The following is a 15,954-nucleotide window of genomic DNA, read 5'->3' on the forward strand; positions in this document are numbered from 1 at the left end:
ACAGATGTACATATTCATGTCTTGGGCAGATAAAGTTCACAATTATATTTCTTTTTAATGACAGACATTAGTTATACTGTAGTGTTTTAGTTGATAAGAAACTTTTAGAAGAACTTGTAATCAAATGTTTGAAACATAAATCACAACTTAATTATAAATCACGAGAATAAAGTCATGAGGAACTTTTTATATAGAGTGCAAACAGCCTCCTTTCTGATCAGTTCAAGAGAATAAAGTGATTCAGAAATGACATCTCAAATTATGTTTGATTTAAAGACGAAAGAAAATATGACTCATCCTGCATAATGACTTGCTTCTGGAGACACCCCCCCCCCCCCCCGCAGCCTGTTCTGTACATTCTGCAGCTCTGTAATTTATTGTGCTGTACATTTAACACAAAAAGTCCCAGATTCTTGTGGCTTTGGCGGGAGGAACGGCACAATGCTGGCAGTTTTACGTGGTTACTCGCTCTTCACATGCTCCTTCTTATGAGTGATGGGCAGGTCCAAAATAAACGTGGTGGGCTAAAGTTGTGAAATAATTTGTATCTGATGTACTTTATTCAGCAGAAACTAATAGTGTGTGGATGTATTTTTGACATGATGTTTCAGCCTGTTTCTGTCTCCAGACATTATCACAGCATGGAGGTGTTCACCCTCTATGACCTGCTTGCCCTCAACGGAACCAAAGTTGCAGAGGGACACAAAGCCAGTTTTTGCCTGGAGGACTCAGAGTGTGATGAAGGTGACAACAACAGTGAAATTACTGTTTCGCTCATTTTATTATATTGTCCGGTCATTTGATTATATTGTCCACTCATTTTATTATATTGTGCGCTCGTTTTATTATATTGTGCGCTCATTTTATTATATTGTGCGCACGATTTATTATATTGTGCGCACGTTTTATAATATTGTGTGCACGTTTTAAGCATTGTTTGAGTAAAACAAGGGCACGAGCTACTTAAACGTGGCCACAATTTGTAAAATGTGCACTCAATTATTCAATATTGTCTTGACACATAAATGTTGGCCATTAGCCAATAAACCAGGAGACAGTGGAATACATTTCCCCATTAGAAATGGATCTGGTCAGGGTATATCATCATGGTTTGGGCGCACAAATACATATAGAGAACTCCAGCTGCCCAGCACGGCATCATCTGGAGTTTAAGCACATTAAAAAGGATGCTGAGGGCAAAGCGTCTCCCCATCGTGAGTATGACAGTTTAGCTCATATTATGGAGTTCATTTTGAATGAAAGGAAAACGTGCGCACATTTTATTAATTTAAAGGAAAATGTGCGCATGTTTTATTAATATGAGAGCTCAATTAAAGGAAAACATGCGCACAAATTATAACGGCCAGGAAAATGTGCACACGTTTTATTAATTTGAGAGCATGTTTTATTAATTTGTGGGCTCAATTAAAGGAAAACGTGCGCACAAATTATCATGGCCAGAAAAAAAATATCACTATGAGTGACCTCTCTCGGGTTCTGTAGTTATCGGCACTCAACAGGCAAAAACATCATTAGAAGTGTCCAGTTAGATGGACCGCACCGCTTCAGTGCATGTTACCTCACTACATGCAAACAGAATATTTAAAATGACCGATTATACTGTTAGCCTTACCTTAGCCTACCCACTGTTTTCTGTTGTGGCTCTTCAATGAGTGATTAGAAGTTGACTCTGAAGAATGGGCCATACGTACTGCAAACACCCATGGACCCACACGCACACAGACACACACTCACTCACCCACAGACCTACTCTCATAAACACCCCCCCACCCAGACAACAAACAGCCTCAAACCGCACACCACCTTAAAAGTGGCTATACTAAATACGAAATGGACGAAATGGGGCGAAATGGAGCCTGATAATCATGAAATGGGGTAAAATGTAATGAAATGGAGCAGACTGACCCAGACTGACTACAGATATGATTAAATATGATTCAGTTAAGTACTTTAATTATTTTTAAGTGAAATGGAGCAAAATGGGGACTGATAATAATGAAACGGGGTAAAACGTAGCGAAATGAAGCAGACTGACTCCAAATATGATTCCAGTAAGTACTTTTATTTAATTTTTATTTAATTTATTTTGCGAAATGGGGCGAAATGGTGACTGATAACAATGAAATGGGTGTAAAACCTTACGAAACAGAGCAGATTGACCCACTGACTGAAGTTTCCTCTCTTGAACGGCCTGCCCCTACTACATGTACTGAGCGCACCTCACAAAAAACAAAAGCTAAATAATAAAAGTACTTATTTGGAGTCAGTCTCCATTTCGTTACATTTTACCCCATTTCATGATTATCAGTCCCCATTTCGCCCCATTTCGTCCATTTTGTATTTTAGTATGGCCACCTTAAAAGCAGTGACGTCTGTGCCCCCATTTTAAGAGAATACCTTCTTTTGCTCTTGTTCTTCTTGTTCTTTTAAACAAATGCTCTGCGAGAGCACCCCCCCCCCCCCCCCCGACCATACAATGACAATAAAGACTATTCTATTCTGTTCTAAGAATGAGCTGCTATTCGACACTCGCCTTGTTTCTCTGGCCATTATCCAGAATACAGGTGTCTGTGTTAAGGACCGTAGTGGTTGGAAAAGGCCAAAGGGATACCCATGTTTCACCTGGCTGTGTCAGAACGATGGTTACCTTTGAAAGTTTGGGAATGGACCAGTTGTCTGCCTGTGTGGTTGCCATCCAAGGCCCATGTTTATTCTGTTGTGTGGTTGGTCCAGTAAGTGTGACACCAGCACAGGTTCTCAGGTGTGACTTCAATCATCAGACTTTTTATAAATCAGGTTCATAATTAATGAAGGAGCTTTTCAAAATGATTGTGTCACATCAGACTTTGTAAGCAAATAGGCTCCAGGCCTATGGGGACATACGACAGGCAAACACGCTAATTCTCAGACATCTAGTAATACTGATTATGGGAGACCTCTTTCTGTTGGCGCACCACCTGTTCCACAGGTTCAGACTCAATGCTTTATCCTTCTTCTCAGAAGAACCATCGTTATTTGCTCTTTTGTGATGTCTGATTGCAGGTATTGAGAAGAAGTATGAATGTGCTAATTTTGGAGACCAGGGTATCACTCAGGGTTGCTGGGACACCTACAGGCATGACATTGACTGCCAGTGGGTCGACATCACTGACGTCAAACCTGGGGATTATATTTTCCAGGTGATTTTTCCTGTGTTATTGTTCTAAAAGTCTTCTGATGTAAAACATGCAACCATCTACAGCCATTCATCACAGATCTAGAGAATGTTCTTAAATGATCCTCCACTGTCTCCATCTCACAGATTGTAATTAATCCAAACTATGAAGTGCCAGAGACAGACTACACCAATAACATTGTGAAATGCAGATGTCGATACGATGGCCATCGTGTGTGGATGTACAGCTGCCACAACGGTAAGACTCATGTCTACTGAGAGATACATTACAAATGCCTCAGACCCCAAATGCATAAATCACTTGAGAGGTTTATTACCTCCACCAAGGAGGTTATGTTTTCGGTCGAGTTTGTTTGTTTGTTTGTTTGTCTGTCTGTGTGTTTGTCAGCAGGATAACTCAAAAAGTTTTGAAAGGATTTTGATGAAATTTTTTGGAGTGGTTGGAAATGACAAGAGGAACAAGATATTAAATTTTAGTGTTGATCCGGATCACGATCCGGATCCAGGAATATTTTTAAAGGATTCTTCACCATTGCGGGATAGGGGGAATTTTGACATTCTAGTGTCTAACATCACTAAAACAAGGCAGAAAGTCTTGAACAAAATTAGGATGTAACATAGTCAAATGTTCTATCAAGCAACAAAGTTTGGTGATGATCGGATCTGGTGATCCTGAATATGCAAAAATATAGGGAAAATAGAAAATGTGTCAGTGTGAGGTGACAAATGAAGCTAGAGATGCACAACTAACACCAAATTGTAGCTGAATCTGTACTGAGTCAGTAAGGTGTCATCAGACTTGATGTAGCTTCAAATGTTATGGAGCTAGATCCAGAAGGAAACTGCCATTACCAAAAAATCGTTTTTATACAATAACTTTTGAAGTAATAAAGACATAAAAGTGATTTCAAGTTCTAGTGGTATGTTTTCATGGTCAAGGATGTCAAATATAAAGGAAAGAAAAGTGTATGCATCATAGTTTTGATTGTAACACTGAATTGTTGAATAGATCACTGTGCCAAGGAGGGAATCTCTTTAGGGTCAGTGACCCTATGGCCTTGTTTAGAGAAGTGTTTCATAAATGTTAAAAAATTCATATATTTGCAGTTTAGTTGAATAATAAATTGAATTTTGTCTCTTATTTGTTTTTGTCTATAAGCACATGCAATATCAATATCAGTGCTCAGATGACAGTAGCTTCTGGGAAAGGTGCAAGTTGCAATAAACTGTGATGCCAAGCGCTAAGGATACATGCTATCCAGTCACAGCAGATTAAACTTTTTTTTACTACTGAACAAACATCATTGTTAGACTTTTTAGGTTCAGTGATTCCACGGCGTGTAGATGTTATGGCATCAGTGACCCAATGGCCTTGGCGGAGGTTTGCACTCTCTGAGTGCTTCTAGTTTTCAGTCAAATATGGTTTAGGCCCATTGGGGAGGTGAGTGTTGTGGTGGGGCACATGTGATCACACTTGGGGGGGTGGACAGCTGCTGGGGGGATGGGGGCCATGGTCTCTGCGGGCGGGGGGGTGTTGTCCCGCTCTCGCTTGGGTGGTCTCCTGATCTTGGGGGGTTCCTACTGGCTGTGTTGGGGGAGTCTTGAGTGTTGGGGGAGTCTCATGTGCTTCCCGGCTCGGGGGTTTTGGTCCCGCCCCTTGTCTGGGGGCCGGATCTCTCCTTCATTGGCTCAGTGGTCCCTGCCCGGGCTTGGGATTCGGTTGTGCTGGCTCCTTGGCCCCTCATCCACGCCGCCGCTCGCTCCTCCCTTGGGGAGCCATGGCCCAGGTGGTGCAGTTCTGGGGCACCCCCTTTTGTGGGCCTTCGCCGGCACCCTTTGTGCTTCCCCTTGTGTGTGAGGTTGCTTCCTGTGCCTCTGTGGGGGGGATACGTTTTGGCTCCGCCTGGGCTGTTCCCCTGGCGCTTCGTCTGGCTTCCCCCGTGGCCCTGGTGGGTGCCCTTCTACTGTCCTTTTTCTCCTTGTTTCTCCGGGGGTTCTGCATCCTAGACCCCTTTCCATCGGTTGCATGCAATCACCTGTATGGCTCCTGGCATGCCAGAATCTTCCATGTCATATGGTAAGGTTCTGTAGCTGTGATCTGGGTCTCTGTGTGTGGATGGTTAGATGTTTGCGGCCTTCACCACAATTCAGTTTTAGGTGTTCTCAAGGGGATCAAGACTCTGGTGTCCTAGAATAGGGTATGGATGCTCACTAACTAGACAACAGACTGTTGCTGTTACATATATACATGTATATACACTCAACAAAAATATAAACGCAACACTTTTGGTTTTGCTCTTATTTTGTATGAGATGAACTCAAAGATCTAAAACTTTTTCCACATACACAATATCACCATTTCCCTCAAATATTGTTCACAAACCAGTCTAAATCTGTGATAGTGAGCACTTCTCCTTTGCTGAGATAATCCATCCCACCTCACAGTTGTGCCATATCAAGATGCTGATTAGACACCATGATTAGTGCACAGGTGTGCCTTAGACTGCCCATTGAAAGGTGCAGTTTTATCACACAGCACAATGCCACAGATGTCGCAAGATTTGAGGGAGCGTGCAATTGGCATGCTGACAGCAGGAATGTCAACCAGAGCTGTTGCTCGTGTATTGAATGTTCATTTCTCTACCATAAGCCGTCTCCAAAGGCGTTTCAGAGAATTTGGCAGTACATCCAACCAGCCTCACAACCGCAGACCACATGTAACCACAGCCCAGGACCTCCACATCCAGCATGTTCACCTCCAAGATCGTCTGAGACCAGCCACTCGGACAGCTGCTGAAACAATCGGTATGCATAACCAAAGAATTTCTGCACAAACTGTCAGAAACCGTCTCAGGGAAGCTCATCTGCATGCTCGTCGTACTCATCGGGGTCTCAACCTGACTCCAGTTCGTCGTCGTAACCGACTTGAGTGGGCAAATGCTCACATTCGCTGGCGTTTCGCACATTGGAGAGGTGTTCTCTTCACGGATGAATCCCGGTTCACACTGTTCAGGGCAGATGGCAGACAGCGTGTGTGGCGTCGTGTGGGTTAGCGGTTTTCTGATGTCAATGTTGTGGATCGAGTGGCCCATGGTGGCGGTGGGGTTATGGTATGGGCAGGCGTCTGTTATGGACGAAGAACACAGGTGCATTTTATTGATGGCATTTTGAATGCACAGAGATACCGTGACGAGATCCTGAGGCCCATTGTTATGCCATACATCCAAGAACATCACCTCATGTTGCAGCAGGATAATGCACGGCCCCATGTTGCAAGGATCTGTACACAATTCTTGGAAGCTGAAAATGTCCCAGTTCTTGCATGGCCGGCATACTCACCGGACATGTCACCGGACATGTTTGGGATGCTCTGGACCGGCATATACGACAGTGTGTACCAGTTCCTGTCAATATCCAGCAACCTCAAATAATGGATTCTGTCTTTTTGCTTGCTCTTGCTTGCCTCTACTGGTGGTTGGCTCTCACTGCGGTATTGTATCACTTCCTGTTCCGGAGCACAGCGGTGTTTTTCTGTATCTGTTAGCTGTTTAATCTGCGCAGTTAGATTGATCTAGTTATCTAGATAACGATTTGTTTCCCAGTGTAATCTTCACGTGCCTTAACTAAAGCACTCCTTCTGCTGAATCACCTCTAAATTATTTACACATTATTCACTTTGCGTGTTTTTAGAAATCTGCTAGCTTAGCGCAGCTACTAGCTCGTAGCCGATTTAGCATGGCGGCTTCTCCTGTCTCTCCCGCACTTTTCTGCTCTGGGTGTGAAATGTTTAGTTATTCCTCGGCCTCCTTTAGCAGTAACGGTACTTGTAATAAGTGTAGCTTATTCATAGCTTTGGAGGCCAGGCTGGGCGAATTGGAGACTCGGCTCCGCGCCGTGGAAAATTCTACAGCTAGCCAGGCCCCTGTAGTCGGTGCGGACCAACGTAGCTTAGCCGCCGTTAGTTCCCCTCTGGCAGATCCCGAGCAGCCGGGAAAGCAGGCCGACTGGGTGACTGTGAGGAGGAAGCATAGCCCTAAACAGAAGCCCCGTGTACACCGCCAATCCGTTCACATTTCTAACCGTTTTTCCCCACTCGACGACACACCCGCCGAGGATCAAACTCTGGTTATTGGCGACTCTGTTTTGAGAAATGTGAAGTTAGCAACACCAGCAACCATAGTCAATTGTCTTCCAGGGGCCAGAGCAGGCGATATTGAAGGAAATTTGAAACTGCTGGCTAAGGCTAAGCGTAAATTTGGTAAGATTGTAATTCACGTCGGCAGTAATGACACCCGGTTACGCCAATCGGAGGTCACTAAAATTAACATTGAATCGGTGTGTAACTTTGCAAAAACAATGTCGGACTCTGTAGTTTTCTCTGGGCCCCTCCCCAATCGGACCAGGAGTGACATGTTTAGCCGCATGTTCTCCTTGAATTGCTGGCTGTCTGAGTGGTGTCCAAAAAATGAGGTGGGCTTCATAGATAATTGGCAAAGCTTCTGGGGAAAACCTGGTCTTGTTAGGAGAGACGGCATCCATCCCACTTTGGATGGAGCAGCTCTCATTTCTAGAAATCTGGCCAATTTCCTTAAATCCTCCAAACCGTGACTATCCAGGGTTGGGACCAGGAAGCAGAGTTGTAGTCTTACACACCTCTCTGCAGCTTCTCTCCCCCTGCCATCCCCTCATTACCCCATCCCCGTAGAGACGGTGTCTGCTCCCAGACCACCAATAACCAGCAAAAATCTATTTAAGCATAAAAATTCAAAAAGAAAAAATAATATGGCACCTTCAACTGCACCACAGACTAAAACAGTTAAATGTGGTCTATTAAACATTAGGTCTCTCTCTTCTAAGTCCCTGTTGGTAAATGATATAATAATTGATCAACATATTGATTTATTCTGCCTAACAGAAACCTGGTTACAGCAGGATGAATATGTTAGTTTAAATGAGTCAACACCCCCGAGTCACACTAACTGTCAGAATGCTTGTAGCACGGGCCGAGGCGGAGGATTAGCAGCAATCTTCCATTCCAGCTTATTAATTAATCAAAAACCCAGACAGAGCTTTAATTCATTTGAAAGCTTGACTCTTAGTCTTGTCCATCCAAATTGGAAGTCCCAAAAACCAGTTTTATTTGTTATTATCTATCGTCCACCTGGTCGTTACTGTGAGTTTCTCTGTGAATTTTCAGACCTTTTGTCTGACTTAGTGCTTAGCTCAGATAAGATAATTATAGTGTGCGATTTTAACATCCACACAGATGCTGAGAATGACAGCCTCAACACTGCATTTAATCTATTATTAGACTCTATTGGCTTTGCTCAAAATGTAAATGAGTCCACCCACCACTTTAATCATATCTTAGATCTTGTTCTGACTTATGGTATGGAAATAGAAGACTTAACAGTATTCCCTGAAAACTCCCTTCTGTCTGATCATTTCTTAATAACATTTACATTTACTCTGATGGACTATCCAGCAGTGGGGAATAAGTTTCATTACACTAGAAGTCTTTCAGAAAGCGCTGTAACTAGGTTTAAGGATATGATTCCTTCTTTATGTTCTCTAATGCCATATACCAACACAGTGCAGAGTAGCTACCTAAACTCTGTAAGTGAGATAGAGTATCTCGTCAATAGTTTTACAGCCTCATTGAAGACAACTTTGGATGCTGTAGCTCCTCTGAAAAAGAGAGCTTTAAATCAGAAGTGCCTGACTCCGTGGTATAACTCACAAACTCGTAGCTTAAAGCAGTTGGAGAGGAAATGGCGTCTCACTAATTTAGAAGATCTTCACTTAGCCTGGAAAAAGAGTCTGTTGCTCTATAAAAAAGCCCTCCGTAAAGCTAGGACATCTTCCTACTCATCACTAATTGAAGAAAATAAGAACAACCCCAGGTTTCTTTTCAGCACTGTAGCCAGGCTGACAAAGAGTCAGAGCTCTATTGAGCTGAGTATTCCATTAACTTTAACTAGTAATGACTTCATGACTTTCTTTGCTAACAAAATTTTAACTATTAGAGAAAAAATTACTCATAACCATCCCAAAGACGTATCGTTATCTTTGGCTGCTTTCAGTGATGCCGGTATTTGGTTAGACTCTTTCTCTCCGATTGTTCTGTCTGAGTTATTTTCATTAGTTACTTCATCCAAACCATCAACATGTCTATTAGACCCCATTCCTACCAGGCTGCTCAAGGAAGCCCTACAATTATTTAATGCTTCGATCTTAAATATGATCAATCTATCTTTGTTAGTTGGCTATGTACCACAGGCTTTTAAGGTGGCAGTAATTAAACCATTACTTAAAAAGCCATCACTTGACCCAGCTATCTTAGCTAATTATAGGCCAATCTCCAACCTTCCTTTTCTCTCAAAAATTCTTGAAAGGGTAGTTGTAAAACAGCTAACTGATCATCTGCAGAGGAATGGTCTATTTGAAGAGTTTCAGTCAGGTTTTAGAATTCATCATAGTACAGAAACAGCATTAGTGAAGGTTACAAATGATCTTCTTATGGCCTCGGACAGTGGACTCATCTCTGTGCTTGTTCTGTTAGACCTCAGTGCTGCTTTTGATACTGTTGACCATAAAATTTTATTACAGAGATTAGAGCATGCCATAGGTATTAAAGGCACTGTGCTGCGGTGGTTTGAATCATATTTGTCTAATAGATTACAATTTGTTCATGTAAATGGGGAATCTTCTTCACAGACTAAAGTTAATTATGGAGTTCCACAAGGTTCTGTGCTAGGACCAATTTTATTCACTTTATACATGCTTCCCTTAGGCAGTATTATTAGAAAGCATTGCTTAAATTTTCATTGTTACGCAGATGATACCCAGCTTTATCTATCCATGAAGCCAGAGGACACACACCAATTAGCTAAACTGCAGGATTGTCTTACAGACATAAAGACATGGATGACCTCTAAATTCCTGCATTTAAACTCAGATAAAACTGAAGTTATTGTACTTGGCCCCACAAATCTTAGAAACATGGTGTCTAACCAGATCCTTACTCTGGATGGCATTACCCTGACCTCTAGTAATACTGTGAGAAATCTTGGAGTCATTTTTGATCAGGATATGTCATTCAAAGCACGTATTAAACAAATATGTAGGACTGCTTTTTTGCATTTACGCAATATCTCTAAAATCAGAAAGGTCTTGTCTCAGAGTGATGCTGAAAAACTAATTCATGCATTTATTTCCTCTAGGCTGGACTATTGTAATTCATTATTATCAGGTTGTCCTAAAAGTTCCCTAAAAAGCCTTCAATTAATTCAAAATGCTGCAGCTAGAGTACTGACGGGGACTAGAAGGAGAGAGCATATCTCACCCATATTGGCCTCTCTTCATTGGCTTCCTGTTAATTCTAGAATAGAATTTAAAATTCTTCTTCTTACTTATAAGGTTTTGAATAATCAGGTCCCATCTTATCTTAGGGACCTCGTAGTACCATATCACCCCAATAGAGCGCTTCGCTCTCAGACTGCAGGCTTACTTGTAGTTCCTAGGGTTTGTAAGAGTAGAATGGGAGGCAGAGCCTTCAGCTTTCAGGCTCCTCTCCTGTGGAACCAGCTCCCAATTCAGATCAGGGAGACAGACACCCTCTCTACTTTTAAGATTAGGCTTAAAACTTTCCTTTTTGCTAAAGCTTATAGTTAGGGCTGGATCAGGTGACCCTGAACCATCCCTTAGTTATGCTGCTATAGACGTAGACTGCTGGGGGGTTCCCATGATGCACTGTTTCTTTCTCTTTTTGCTCTGTATGCACCACTCTGCATTTAATCATTAGTGATCGATCTCTGCTCCCCTCCACAGCATGTCTTTTTCCTGGTTCTCTCCCTCAGCCCCAACCAGTCCCAGCAGAAGACTGCCCCTCCCTGAGCCTGGTTCTGCTGGAGGTTTCTTCCTGTTAAAAGGGAGTTTTTCCTTCCCACTGTAGCCAAGTGCTTGCTCACAGGGGGTCGTTTTGACCGTTGGGGTTTTACATAATTATTGTATGGCCTTGCCTTACAATATAAAGCGCCTTGGGGCAACTGTTTGTTGTGATTTGGCGCTATATAAAAAAAAATTGATTGATTGATATTTGGAGGAAACCAGGCGCCATCCCTACAGTGAAGCATGGTGGTGGCAGCATCACACTGTGAGAATGTTTTTCAGCAGCAGGAACTGAGAGACTAGTTCAGGATTGAGGGAAAGATGAATGTTGCAATGTACAGAGACATGACATTGCTCATAGGGGGGTCGTTTGACCGTTGGGGTGTTTCTGTAATTATTGTATGGCTTTTGTCTTACAGTATAAAGTGCCTTGGGGCAACTGTTTGTTGTGATTTGGCGCTATATAAATAAAATTGATTTGATTTGATTTTTTTTACTAGTTTCAGAGGTCCTGTGACTAATATACTGAAAAATCACACATTCTAATGATTATTTATATAGTACAATACAACAATGCACAAAGCCCCCAAATTAAAGATGTGATAATACAGATAAAAGGTGTGACTTAAAATATGGTAAATATAATAATAAGAAGTGAGTCCTATATAGACTCTGACAGCCATCAGGCCGCTGAGCTCATCCCCAGATATTGTAGAGTGAAATAGATGAGAGTCTGCGACTCCCCCAGTTCACAACAGCTTACACAGCTGGTATCCATTTACTGCTGGATGGACTATGATGATACATATCAGGCATCTTGACCAATGACATCGACTGGTAAGCTGAAGCATACACCTGGAATCAAACCTCGGTCTGTATATTGGTGGTCCAGCTCCTGTTCCATAAAGGTCACCTGCTCTGTTACACAGCTTCACTGTAAAGTGCCACAGACAAGGATTTTCTTAAAAAGATGACATGAAATTCCAACTGCAGTCTCTCAGAAGGCACATGGGACTAGAGCCTAGGTTTGATTTGATTTCTCTGCACCTGATTCCTTCTCTTCTCCACATGACACTTTATAAGTGGTGATGCATGTTTCTTCAGTCATAGTCACAGAAGCCTATAAGTCCTGTGGAGTTGACTGGATGTCTTGGTGGCTTCCCTCACTAGTTTCCTTCTTGCACTGTCATTTTTTTTTTTTTTTTGGGCGGGGGGGGGGGGTGGTAGCGGGGGACTGCCTCCTTCAGAAAGATTCACCATACAGGAACATACTGCTTGTATTTCTTAATGATTGATGTAAATGAAGTCTAAGGGCTTGCGAAATGTGCATGTATCCATCCCCTGACTTCTCAAAAAAAAAAGGCTGTACAATATCAATGTAAAATACTGTAAAATACTTTTATATACTTTGTCCATTTACTTACAGCCTCTGATGTATATGATGTATATGTAAAAAAAAAAGAAACAAAAAATAAAATAAAATCTCTCAATTTACTTTGTCCAGTTACTTATAACCTCTGAAAATTGAGGGACTGTGTATAAAATGTCTGTAATTCCCAAATGGTTGATGTGATATTTTTGTTTAAGATTAAATTCCAGACAAGCACACCTTGACTTTTTCATTTCAACTCAGTTTTGGTGGCGAGTCGAGGCAAAAAAAAAAAAAAAAGCATCACTGTCCAAACACTTATGAACCTGACTGTATTACACATCCAAAACTCCTCGTCTTCCTGTGTCACTCCAGTTTAGACATCAGCATTTAATGTTTATTTCAAATTAAAAGCTCTGAGCATCTCTCCGCCTCTTTCAAATCTCAAAGTGAGCTGAAGCTTCTATTCATTCATATTCACTCCGATGTCCTTCCCCACCCCATTTACAGCAGTTGTACATCTTGAAAAATTGGCCTCTGACAAGAAGTATTTTTTACATGCAACAGTAAACTGCAAATACTTACAAAAGGTGCTTTTATGTAAACATGAACCCAATCAGACGGAAACGACATCTGCAGAAATAATTCTGCAAGTCAGAAATCTGAATGAGTGAATGAACAGAAGAGAATCTGAAAGGTTTGACATCGTAGAGCAGAAGATCATAAATCCAGAAAGGAAGGAAGGAGAACAATTTGACAAACGCTGCACTCACAACCAGTATATTTTTATTGATATTACATATTGATGGATGAGTTTACTTTCATCAAACATAAAAGTTTGTTGTTCTGCATCTGCTGTTGAATGTGAGAAACATCTCTCCAGCTGCTGTCTGCATTATTTTGTTCTTTGTTATTTATGACTTCTTTCTTCTTCTTCTTTTTTCTTTTTTTTGCATGATTCATGGCTCCAGGGGGAGGCACAGAAGCCGTGTGAGTGGTGCGTTAGTGCCAACCATTGGCACGCTGTACTTGCCAGCTGTCTTGGTGACTGCTTTTGTGCACACGTCACGTGACTGCTGAGTGTGCGCAGAGTTCAGTTGCGTTGAACGTAGCGCATCATCTGCTGCTTCCTGATCAGTACTTTGTGAACTTTGATGGTGTGTGTGTGTGTGGGGGGGGGGGGGGAGTTAGTGGCATGTAAGAGGCAATCATGTGACAACTGAAGTTGAGTGGTGAGAGTTTTGACAGAAACACTTGCCACACCCTGGCAAGTGCTGGCAACCATGTGGTGCACCATGTGTGTTTGTGACAGATTGTGGTGAGTTGGGTGGCGAGTGCCTCGTGTGCCTCTATACACCCATCTGTGTGAGAGGGGCTTCATACTTAGGGGCAGGGTGGGAAGCTCAACTATCTGGGAGGGACTTGGCAAGCCACTGCTCCTTTGCATCAAAAGGAGCCAGCTGAGGTGGTTTGGGCATCTGGTGAGCATGGCCCCTGATTGACTCCATACAGGGGTTTTCTGGGTACGTCCAACCGTGAGCAGGTCCTGGGGAAGACCCAGGACACACTTGGGTGGGGGAGGGGGAATTGTATTTCCCAGTTAGCTTGGGAACACCACAGAATCCCCCAGGAAGAGTTAGTTGTCATTACGAGGAATTTTGAGGAAAGAATTTTATTTCATCCATTTTGGAATAAGGCTGTAACATAACCAAAATGTGTAAAAAGTGAAGCACTGTGAATACTTTCCGGATGCACCGTAGCTTTAATGTGGTGTTAAAGTGCCTGTCCTGACAGTTTAGTGACTGTTTCCTGTTGTTCTGCCAGGTGGTTCCTTAAGCATTGAAACAGAGCAGACCTTCCCCGGCCTCGTCAACAACCAGGTGACCCACAGGTAGGAACCAAAGCAGAGGAATCAAGTAACCACACACTGAAGCCCACCAGCTACGACACCATCTGTGGAGGAGACCTCCTGCCAGCCTTGTACTGGTCGAAACAGTATTTATGTGGCCCATCAGTGAGATGACAGCAGCAGCAGCCCCCCCCCCCCCCACACACACACACAGAAATGAGATTTGATCCTGTCCCACTGCACAAGACTTACGCAAAGTCACCAAGAATGCAGGACTACGAAGTGCAGCACTTTAAGAAAAACCTCCGCTGCAATAGTTTTTGCTCAGCGCTCGCCCTGAAGATTTGGGATGTCGGTGAAGAAGAATGGCCTTTCACAGTCTTTGTACATACATACAACAAAATTAGTCCCAATCCCAATTATAGTTAGACACAATCAAACCACGAGGACCAGCAGGCAGTCACAGTCCAGCACCCAGGGACCAAATCCAGGTCTAGACATGTCGCCTTTGTCAAGAGCAGAGAAATGGCATGATGCATATTTTCGATGATGGTGGTGAGAGGAAACCCAAACAGACACAAGGAGAACATGCAAATTCAACCCAGAAAGGACCTGGGCATGAGTGGAATGAAGCCATGAACCTTCTTGCTAACTCAAGGACTGCATGATTTGTCAAATCAGAGACATGTATACACACATAAATGGACAGTCCACATACCTTGTACAGTAAGTGTTGTTGACACGTGCACTCAGGTCATACCAAACAGCCAGTCCAGCTTTGGAAACTCAGTGACTTGATCTGAGGATTGTTTTCAGCTTATTCCTGACTTTTTTAAGCAGTCATTGCTAGTGGCACAGTGGTCATGTTCACAGCCTGCGAGAGCAGTCGAGTGTTGTGTGTACACAGAACAAACAAAATTGATCTGAAAATGGTTAAACTAAACTTTCAAGAATTTTTGAGAGAAAAGGAAGGTTGGAGATTGGCCTATAATTAGCTAAGATAGCTGGGTCAAGTGATGGCTTTTTATTATGTGTACACATTATGTAGAAATGCCGCAGTGACCTACAACAGAATGCCCCTTAAAAAGGCGCTCCAGAATTTTTCAACCTGGTCTCCATTTTTATGGTTATATGCTAAGAACAGGCAGCAACTTACTGCTGTCCTGTTACCATTTGACGACTCTGCTATCTATTACAGCCACACAAGTTGATTGTTGAGGAGGGGTTCGTTCTTCTGCTTACAGCAGGAATGAGCCCCGTACAAATTCGCAATTGACTTGTGCGGACAGCAATGTCAAACAGTAAGAATGCGAAGGTAAGTAGCTACTTGCATAACAAGTTGTTTTAAAAGCTTACAGTGCTGTGAAAAAGTGTTTGCCCCCTTGACCCTTTACATGTTAGATTTTTATTAGGACATCAAAAAACAAAACAAAAAAATCAGGCCTTGTATATGGCAATATTCGTCCTGAAGCTGGGCAGACACTGTATGATATTTTTAATCACTGTACTCGGTTTCAGTTCAAACTGTACCACTGTACTGCACGGTGTAAAAGTTCAGAGCGCCCGATTTATGTTCTCACACACATTGTACGTTCAAAAACCACACGTCGGACTTGTGTTTCCAGAAGCAAAACGTAAGCTTTTTTTTCA

General features: G+C 42.6%; 1 protein-coding gene across 1 annotated transcript in view; it reads left to right on the top strand.

Moving 5' to 3' along the window:
- The window catches only part of loxl2b (lysyl oxidase-like 2b), a 119,646-nt gene extending 104,238 nt beyond the window's left edge, over positions 1–15,408 (top strand). Inside the window, 4 exon segments of the mRNA XM_034171028.1 lie at positions 629–744; positions 3,064–3,200; positions 3,323–3,434; positions 14,280–15,408. Coding sequence (XP_034026919.1) covers positions 629–744; positions 3,064–3,200; positions 3,323–3,434; positions 14,280–14,350 — 436 coding nt within the window. The 3' untranslated portion in view covers positions 14,351–15,408.
- Positions 15,409–15,954: the final 546 nt, after the last annotated feature.

The sequence above is a fragment of the Thalassophryne amazonica genome, chromosome 5, assembly GCF_902500255.1.
Source record: "Thalassophryne amazonica chromosome 5, fThaAma1.1, whole genome shotgun sequence".
NCBI classification, from domain to species: domain Eukaryota; kingdom Metazoa; phylum Chordata; class Actinopteri; order Batrachoidiformes; family Batrachoididae; genus Thalassophryne; species Thalassophryne amazonica.